We start from the raw sequence: 9,881 nt of genomic DNA on the forward strand, positions 1-9,881 counted from the left end.
CTATAACTGTAATTATCCATTCTCTTTCTGTTTCAGATTAGTTTCTATAACTGTAATTATCCATTCTCTTTCTGTTTCAGATTAGTTTCTATAACTGTAATTATCCATTCTCTTTCTGTTTCAGATTAGTTTCTATAACTGTAATTATCCATTCTCTCTCTGTTTCAGATTAGTTTCTATAACTGTAATTATCCATTCTCTCTCTGTTTCAGATTAGTTTCTATAACTGTAATTATCCATTCTCTCTCTGTTTCAGATTAGTTTCTATAACTGTAATTATCCATTCTCTCTCTGTTTCAGATTAGTTTCTATAACTGTAATTATCCATTCTCTCTCTGTTTCAGATTAGTTTCTATAACTGTAATTATCCATTCTCTCTCTGTTTCAGATTAGTTTCTATAACTGTAATTATCCATTCTCTCTCTGTTTCAGATTAGTTTCTATAACTGTAATTATCCATTCTCTTTCTGTTTCAGATTAGTTTCTATAACTGTAATTATCCATTCTCTTTCTGTTTCAGATTAGTTTCTATAACTGTAATTATCCATTCTCTCTCTGTTTCAGATTAGTTTCTATAACTGTAATTATCCATTCTCTTTCTGTTTCAGATTAGTTTCTATAACTGTAATTATCCATTCTCTTTCTGTTTCAGATTAGTTTCTATAACTGTAATTATCCATTCTCTCTCTGTTTCAGATTAGTTTCTATAACTGTAATTATCCATTCTCTCTCTGTTTCAGATTAGTTTCTATAACTGTAATTATCCATTCTCTTTCTGTTTCAGATTAGTTTCTATAACTGTAATTATCCATTCTCTTTCTGTTTCAGATTAGTTTCTATAACTGTAATTATCCATTCTCTCTCTGTTTCAGATTAGTTTCTATAACTGTAATTATCCATTCTCTCTCTGTTTCAGATTAGTTTCTATAACTGTAATTATCCATTCTCTTTCTGTTTCAGATTAGTTTCTATAACTGTAATTATCCATTCTCTTTCTGTTTCAGATTAGTTTCTATAACTGTAATTATCCATTCTCTCTCTGTTTCAGTGTAACGGTGTTCCTCCTCCTCTTCATACGATGAGGAGGAGTAGTGATTTGACCAACGTGCAGCGGGTTGTGAATACATAATGAACTTTATTTAACAAGACGAAACTAAACACACGAAGAACACTTGATAATTTACAAAACAACAAAACGAAGTAGACAGACGTGACCGAGAGAACTTACATAAAACATGAAGAACGCACGAACAGGAACAGACTAATACAAACGAACGCTACAGTCCCGTGTGGTGCGCAGACACAGACACGGACGACAATCACCCACAAACAAACAGTGAGAACAACCTACCTTAATATGACTCTCAATCAGAGGAAACGTCAAACACCTGCCTCTAATTGAGAGCCATACCAGGCAACCCAAAACCAACATAGAAACAGAAAACATAGACTGCCCACCCAAAACTCACGCCCTGACCAATAAACACATACCAAACAACAGAAAACAGGTCAGGAACGTGACAGAACCCCCCCTCAAGGTGCGAACTCCGGGCGCACCCCTACAACTCAAGGGGAGGGTCTGGGTGGGCATCTGTCCGCGGTGGCGGCTCCGGCGGTGGACGAGGACACCACTCCACCACTGTCTTTGTCCCCCTCCTTAGCGTCCTTTGAGTGGCGACCCTCGCCCCCGACCATGGTCCAGGAACCTTCACTAAGGCCCCTCCTACATAGAGGAGACAGCTCAGGACAGAGAGGTAGCTCAGGACAGAGAGGTAGCTCAGGACAGAGAGGTAGCTCAGGACAGAGAGGTAGCTTAGGACAGAGGGACAACTCTGTACTAATGGCAGCTCCGGACTGAGTGGCAGCTCCGGACTGGGTGGCAGCTCCGGACTGGGTGGCAGCTCCGGACTGGGTGGCAGCTCCGGACTGAGTGGCAGCTCCGGACTGAGTGGCAGCTCCGGACTGAGTGGCAGCTCATGACTGGAGGGCAGCTCATGACTGGAGGGCAGCTCATGACTGGAGGGCAGCTCATGACTGTAGGGCAGCTCATGACTGGAGGGCAGCTCATGACTGGAGGGCAGCTCATGACTGGAGGGCAGCTCATGACTGGAGGGCAGCTCATGACTGGAGGGCAGCTCATGACTGGAGGGCAGCTCATGACTGTAGGGCAGCTCATGACTGTAGGGCAGCTCATGACTGTAGGGCAGCTCATGACTGTAGGACAGCTCATGACTGGCTGGCGGCTCTGGCAGCTCCTGACTGGCTGGCGGCTCTGGCAGCTCCTGACTGGCTGGCGGCTCTGGCAGCTCCTGACTGGCTGGCGGCTCTGGCAGCTCCTGACTGGCTGGCGGCTCTGGCAGCTCCTGACTGGCTGGCGGCTCTGGCAGCTCCTGACTGGCTGGCGGCTCTGGCAGCTCCTGACTGACGGACGGCTCTAGCGGCTCCTGACTGACGGACGGCTCTAATGGCTCGGGACAGACGGGCGGCTCTAATGGCTCGTGGCAGACGGATGGCTCAGAAGGCGCTGGGCAGACGGATGGCTCAGAAGGCGCTGGGCAGACGGATGGCTCAGAAGGCGCTGGGCAGACGGATGGCTCAGACGGCGCTGGGCAGACGGATGGCTCAGACGGCGCTGGGCAGACGGATGGCTCAGACGGCGCTGGGCAGACAGATGGCTCAGACGGTGCTGGGCCGACAGATGGCTCTGCCCTGCTGAGGCGCACAGTAGGCCTGGTGCGTGGTGCCGGAACTGGAGGTACCGGGCTGACGGCACGCACCTCAGGGCGAGTGCGGGGAGAAGGAACAGTGCGTACAGGGCTCTGGAGACGCACAGGAGGCTTGATGCGTGGTGCCGAAACTGGAGGCACTGAGCTTGAGACACGCACCACAGGGAGAGTGCGTGGAGGAGGAACAGGGCTCTGGAGACGCACTGGAAGCCTGGTGCGTGGTGTAGGCACTGGTGGTACTGAGCTGGGGCGGGAAGGTGGCGCCGGATATACCGGACCGTGTAGGCGTACTGGCTCCCTTGAGCACTGAGCCTGCCCAACCTTACCTGGTTGCATGCTCCCCGTAGCCCGTCCAGTGCGGGGAGGTGGAATAACCCGCACTGGGCTGTGTTGGCGAACCGGGGACACCATGCGTAAGGCTGGTGCCATGTACACCGGCCCGAGGAGACGTACTGGAGGCCAGATATGTTGAGCCGGCTTCATGGCACTTGGCTCAATGCTCACTCTAGCCCTACCAGTGCGGGGAGGTGGAATAACCCGCACCGGGCTATGCACACGTACAGGAGACACCGTGCGCTCTACTGCGTAACACGGTGTCTGCCCGTACTCCCGCTCTCCACGGTTAGCCTGGGAAGTGGGCGCAGGTCTCCTACCTGCCCTCGGCCCACTACCTCTTAGCCCCCCCCCCCAAGAAATTTTTGGGTAGTACTCACGGGCTTTTCGGGCTTCCGTGCTAGACGCGTCCCCTCATAACGCCGGTTCCTCTCTCCGGTTTCCTCCGCTCTCCGAGCTGCCTCCAGCTGTTCCCATGGGCGGCGATTAACTTCAACTTTAGCCCATGGTCCTTTTCCTTCCATGATCTCCTCCCAAGACCAGAAATCCTGCTTCGTGCGCTGTCCGTTAACCCGCTGCTTGATCCGGGTTTGGTGGGTGATTCTGTAACGGTGTTCCTCCTCCTCTACATACGAAGAGGAGGAGTAGTGATTGGACCAACGTGCAGCGGGTTGTGAATACATAATGAACTTTATTTGACAAGACGAAACTAAACACACGAAGAACACTTGATAATTTACAAAACAACAAAACGAAGTAGACAGACGTGACCGAGAGAACTTACATAAAACATGAAGAACGCACGAACAGGAACAGACTAATACAAACGAACGCTACAGTCCCGTGTGGTGCGCAGACACAGACACGGACGACAATCACCCACAAACAAACAGTGAGAACAACCTACCTTAATATGACTCTCAATCAGAGGAAACGTCAAACACCTGCCTCTAATTGAGAGCCATACCAGGCAACCCAAAACCAACATAGAAACAGAAAACATAGACTGCCCACCCAAAACTCACGCCCTGACCAATAAACACATACCAAACAACAGAAAACAGGTCAGGAACGTGACATTCAGATTAGTTTCTATAACTGTAATTATCCATTCTCTCTCTGTTTCAGATTAGTTTCTATAACTGTAATTATCCATTCTCTTTCTGTTTCAGATTAGTTTCTATAACTGTAATTATCCATTCTCTCTCTGTTTCAGATTAGTTTCTATAACTGTAATTATCCATTCTCTCTCTGTTTCAGATTATAGCCTATTCCTCTTTCTTTTCCTCTCACTCTGATAACATACAGTATTTTAGTTCATATTTAGTTTAACAACTAACCCCTCTCCTTCCATCTTTCTTTCTCTCCGTAGTTCCAGAGATGAAGGTCAACCCTACAGCGGTGGGCGTATCTTTACCTACGGAAGCGCCCCTCCCCTTCTCCACCACCCAGGCCACTGGCCCCGCCCCCTCGGCCCCACCTGTAGCCGAGCCCAGCCCTAAACTTGACATCCTTCCTACCCCACTACCCACTGAGGGAGAAGGGGAGAGCGGGGTAGAGTGGGAGAGAGAACAAGAGAGGGAGAGGGAACAAGAGAAGGAGAGGGAACAAGAGAAGGAGAGGGAACAAGAGAAGGAGAGGGAACAAGAGAAGGAGAGGGAACAAGAGAAGGAGAGGAAAAAAGAGAAGGAGAGGGAACAAGAGAAGGAGAGGGAACAAGAGAGGGAGAGGAAACAAGAGAAGGAGAGGGAACAAGAGAAGGAGAGGGAACAAGAGAAGGAGAGGGAACAAGAGAAGGAGAGGGAACGAGAGAAGGAGAGGGAACAAGAGAAGGAGAGGGAACAAGAGAGGGAGAGGGAACAAGAGAGGGAGAGGGAACAAGAGAGGGAGAGGGAACAATTGAAGGAGAGGAAACAAGAGAGGGAGAGGGAACAATTGAAGGAGAGGGAACAAGAGAAGGAGAGGGAACAAGAGAGCGAGAGGGAACGAGAGAGGGAGAGGGAACGAGAGAGGGAGAGGGAACGAGAGAGGGAGAGGGAACGAGAGAGGGAGAGAGAACGAGAGAGGGAGAGAGAACGAGAAAGAGAGAGGATACGGGAATTAGAGAGGGAACAAGAAAGAGACAAGGCCGCCCAGACTACCATCTCCCCCCGCAGCCCTGCAGCTCTTCCCATGGCAACCACCAGTTTGGCGACTCCTTCGGCGGAGAGCGCAGCACCCTCTAGCGGCGTGGAAGACCTGGGCACCACAGAAGAAGAGGACGAGGATGTTTACCTGTCCCCAGACCCCACCACCAGTTTACTTATGGAGACCACCACAGAAGAAGAAGTGACCACTACTGCCACAGAGACAGAGACCACACCCATCCCAGAGACAACAGCTCCACACACTACGACTGGCCCAGCCCCAACTGAGAGGTCTAGCTCTGCCCCCTTCAGGCCCAGGGTTCCTGTGACCTTGCCTACTAAAGCTGCACCCACAGAGAAGAGCACACGTCCCCAGCTACCCTCTACGACGGTGTGTGTGTGTGTGTGTGTGTGTCCTGTGTGAATGTGTCATCACATGTGGAGTGAGAGACACAGGTGGGCCTCGTTAAGAGAGCGTTAGTAGCATCGTTAATGATTCATTACATGATTAGAATCCAGATAAATGGACTGGAGCCAGTGGAGGCTGCTGAGGGGAGGACGGCTCTGAATAATGGCTGGGACGGAGCGAATTGAACGGCATCAAACACGTTCCGCTCCAGCCGTTACCACGAGCCCATCCTCCCCAATTAAGGTGCCACCAGCCTCCTGTGACAAACGCACATAATGTGATGTTTATTTGGGTTCTCTATCTGATGTGTTCAACTGACATGGTCACTGTATTTCTCTCTCTCAGAATAATGAGTTGGGGGTTAACGGACCCAGCGGAGACTTTGAGATCCGTGAGGAGGACCATCGCCAGGGCAACGAGGTTGTTGGGCGTGGCGTGGAGACGGGAGCGGAGCCTGATCTAATTGGCAACACGATCAACACGGGAAGTTCTGCCGCTCAACTTCCACAGAAGAACATCCTGGAGAGGAAGGAGGTCCTGATAGGCGAGTCTCTCTCACTCCATCTCTCTCTTTCTCTCTTCTAATCTCTGTCACTCCATCTCTCTCTTTCTCTCCGTATTCTTCTGATGGGACATAGCCTTTTTGTCTTCATTCTGATTGGCTGTCTCTCTCTCCCCTCAGCCATTCAGATTGCTTGCCTGCTGGCGGTGGTTTTCGGTGCCTTCATGATGATCAGTAAAGAGCAGGAGTCATACAGGGCTTAGCGTGTCCTTAGCGTGTCCGTGCGCTAGACACGTGTGCTGTTAGTTTGTTGTGTAGGACCAGTAGCACACGCATTATATGAGTGTGTATGTGCTTGTGTGTCTTATTGACACATGATGTTAGCGTGTACTGTGTAGGTGGGGACTATGTAAGGACACATGATGTTAGCGTGTACTCTGTAGGTGGGGACTATGTAAGGACACATGATGTTAGCGTGTACTGTGTAGGTGGGGGACTATGTAAGGACACATGATGTTAGCGTGTACTGTGTAGGTGGGGACTATGTAAGGACACATGATGTTAGCGTGTACTGTGTAGGTGGGGACTATGTAAGGACACATGATGTTAGCGTGTACTGTGTAGGTGGGGACTATGTAAGGACACATGATGTTAGCGTGTACCGTGTAGGTGGGGACTATGTAAGGACACATGATGTTAGCGTGTACTGTGTAGGTGGGGACTATGTAAGGACACATGATGTTAGCGTGTACTGTGTAGGTGGGGACTATGTAAGGACACATGATGTTAGCGTGTACTGTGTAGGTGGGGACTATGTAAGGGCACATGATGTTAGCGTGTACTGTGTAGGTGGAGACTATGTAAGGACACATGATGTTAGCGTGTACCGTGTAGGTGGGGACTATGTAAGGACACATGATGTTAGCGTGTACTGTGTAGGTGGGGACTATGTAAGGGCACATGATGTTAGCGTGTACTGTGTAGGTGGAGACTATGTAAGGACACATGATGTTAGCGTGTACCGTGTAGGTGGGGACTATGTAAGGACACATGATGTTAGCGTGTACTGTGTAGGTGGGGACTATGTAAGGACACATGATGTTAGCGTGTACCGTGTAGGTGGGGACTATGTAAGGACACATGATGTTAGCGTGTACTGTGTAGGTGGGGACTATGTAAGGACACATGATGTTAGCGTGTACTGTGTAGGTGGGGACTATGTAAGGACACATGATGTTAGCGTGTACTGTGTAGGTGGGGACTATGTAAGGACACATGATGTTAGCGTGTACTGTGTAGGTGGGGACTATGTAAGGACACCGCTTTGGGGACTTTAGATCATAATGACAGATAATAGTGAGTTGATATGTTGACATGTCAGTTGGTATACTAGCATTGTGTGCAGTGCTTGAAGTGGTACATGAAGATGCAGGTATTTACTTACAGCTGCAATATGTAACTTTTTGGGGCAATCTGACCAAATGCACATAGAAATGTGAGTTATAGATCTGTGATTCGAAATTGAAAGCAAGTCTAGGAAGCGTTTTTGCGGCTTTTACTTTCGGTTTTGTACGCCAGCTTCAAACAAGCTGAAAATACAATATTTAGGTTATTGAAAAGAAATATATTTCACAGTGGTTTAGATGGTACAATGATTCTCTACACTATACATTGTTTCTTTTGTCACATAAACTGAAATTAGGCAACGCAACCAGGAAATGGTGGAGCGATTTCTGGATATTGCACCTTTAACTCACTCAATTTACCATGCCCGAGGGTGATTTTATTCTATTTGAATCCATTTCTATTGGCTATTCTCCAGTAGGCCAATAGAAGCCGTTGGTCAGCACTAGTCCACTTCAACTGCATGGCGTTGGTCTGTTTGTTTCTGGTGGTTTCTTTACATCTTCTGTCCTATTTAGAATATGTTCTACAATGTTTGACCATATTTCTCTATGTCCCGTTTCTCCCTCCCTCCCTCCCTCCCTCCCTCCCTCCCTCCCTCCCTCCCTCCCTCCCTCCCTCCCTCCCTCCCTCCCCCTCGCTCTCTCCCCGTCCCTCTCTCTCGCTCTCTCCCGGTCCCTCCCTCTCGCTCTCTCCCCATCTCTCCCTCTCGCTCTCTCCCCATCTCTCCCTCTCGCTCTCTCCCCGTCTCTCCCTCTCGCTCTCTCCCCATCTCTCCCTCTCGCTCTCTCCCCGTCTCTCCCTCTTGCTCTCTCCCCGTCTCTCCCTCTCGCTCTCTCCCCGTCTCTCCCCCTCACTCTCTCCCCGTCCCTCCCTCTCGCTCTCTCCCCATCCCTCCCTTTCGCTCTCTCCCCGTCTCTCCCTCTCGCTCTCTCCCCGTCCCTCCCTCTCGCTCTCTCCCGGTCCCTCCCTCTCGCTCTCTCCCCGTCTCTCCCTCTCGCTCTCTCCCGTCCCTCCCTCTCGCTCTCTCCCCGTCCCTCCCTCTCGCTCTCTCCCCATCCCTCCCTCTCGCTCTCTCCCCATCCCTCCCTCTCGCTCTCTCCCCGTCTCTCCCTCTCGCTCTCTCCCCGTCTCTCCCTCTCGCTCTCTCCCCGTCTCTCCCTCTCGCTCTCTCCCTCTCACTCTTTCCCCATCCCTCCCTCTCTCTTCTTCCTTCCTTCCCGTCTGCTCTCTCTCCCTCCTCTCTCCTTCTCCCTCCCTCCATCTCTCCCTCCACAGCGGTGATAGTGGGGGGCGTGGTGGGGGCTCTGTTCGCAGCGTTCCTGGTCATGCTGCTGGTGTACAGGATGAAGAAGAAAGATGAGGGAAGCTACACGCTGGAGGAACCCAAACAGGCTACCGTCACCTACCAGAACCCTGACAAACAGGCTACCGTCACCTACCAGAACCCTGACAAACAGGAGGAGTTCTATGCATGAGAGAGAGAGAGAGAGAGAGGTGTGTGTGTTTGTGAGAGAGAGAGAGAGAGAGAGAGAGAGAGAGAGAGAGAGAGAGAGAGAAAAAAGGGAGAGGGATCACTCCACCTCCTGTCTTGTCGCCTCACCTCTCCTTCCCATCTCTTCCTCCCTCTCCCCCGTGTCATTTGTTGTTAAGAGTGCCTGTCTCCATGGACTCCGAACTTTCTTAAAAAAATTCAAAAATAAATGAACAAAAATATATAAGCTGAAAAAATAACCATAAACACATGATACACATATTTGTTTTTTTAAGTAAATGTTATGAATATTATACAATTATTGTTCTGATGTAACTCATTAATTTTCTTTTTTTGTTGTAAAAACACAAGCTCTTATCCTGTGGTCCAGCACAATACTCTGTCTGTTCCACTGAGCAAATGAGACAAGAGAAAGAGGGATGAGGGGAGAAGGAGGTAGGAGGGAGAGAGGTGTCATCTGATTGGCCACACAGATACTGGGGTCAAAGGTTAGAGGAAAGCTCACTATTGAATTGCCTTCCACCGTCCTGGTGCGCACACACACACACACACACACACACACACACACACACACACACACACACACACACACACACACACACACACACACACACACACACACACACACACACACACACACACACACACACACACCGTGTGTACAGTCGTGGCCAAAAGTTTTGAGAATGACACAAATATTAATTTCCACAAAGTTTGCTGCTTCAGTTTCTTTAGATATTTTTGTCAGATGTTACTATGGAATACTGAAGGATAATCACAAGCATTTCATAAGTGTCAAAGGCTTTTATTGACAATTACATGAAGTTGATGCAAAGAGTCAATATTTGCAGTGGCATGCTGTCAATTAACTTCTGGGCCACATCCT

The 9,881-nt window shown here is 49.5% G+C and overlaps 1 protein-coding gene across 1 annotated transcript in view; it reads left to right on the forward strand.

Annotated features, from left to right (window-relative positions):
• Positions 1-9,293, forward strand: part of LOC120027104 (syndecan-3-like) — a 65,409-nt gene extending 56,116 nt beyond the window's left edge. Inside the window, exons 3-6 of the mRNA XM_038971942.1 lie at positions 4,432-4,691; positions 5,085-5,576; positions 5,940-6,138; positions 8,779-9,293. Of these exons, the coding sequence (XP_038827870.1) occupies positions 4,432-4,691; positions 5,085-5,576; positions 5,940-6,138; positions 8,779-8,978 (1,151 nt within the window). The 3' untranslated portion in view covers positions 8,979-9,293. The remainder of the gene's footprint in view (positions 1-4,431; positions 4,692-5,084; positions 5,577-5,939; positions 6,139-8,778) is intronic.
• The last annotated feature ends 588 nt before the right edge of the window (positions 9,294-9,881 follow it).

This window comes from Salvelinus namaycush, chromosome 32 (genome assembly GCF_016432855.1).
Source record: "Salvelinus namaycush isolate Seneca chromosome 32, SaNama_1.0, whole genome shotgun sequence".
NCBI classification, from domain to species: Eukaryota; Metazoa; Chordata; class Actinopteri; order Salmoniformes; family Salmonidae; genus Salvelinus; species Salvelinus namaycush.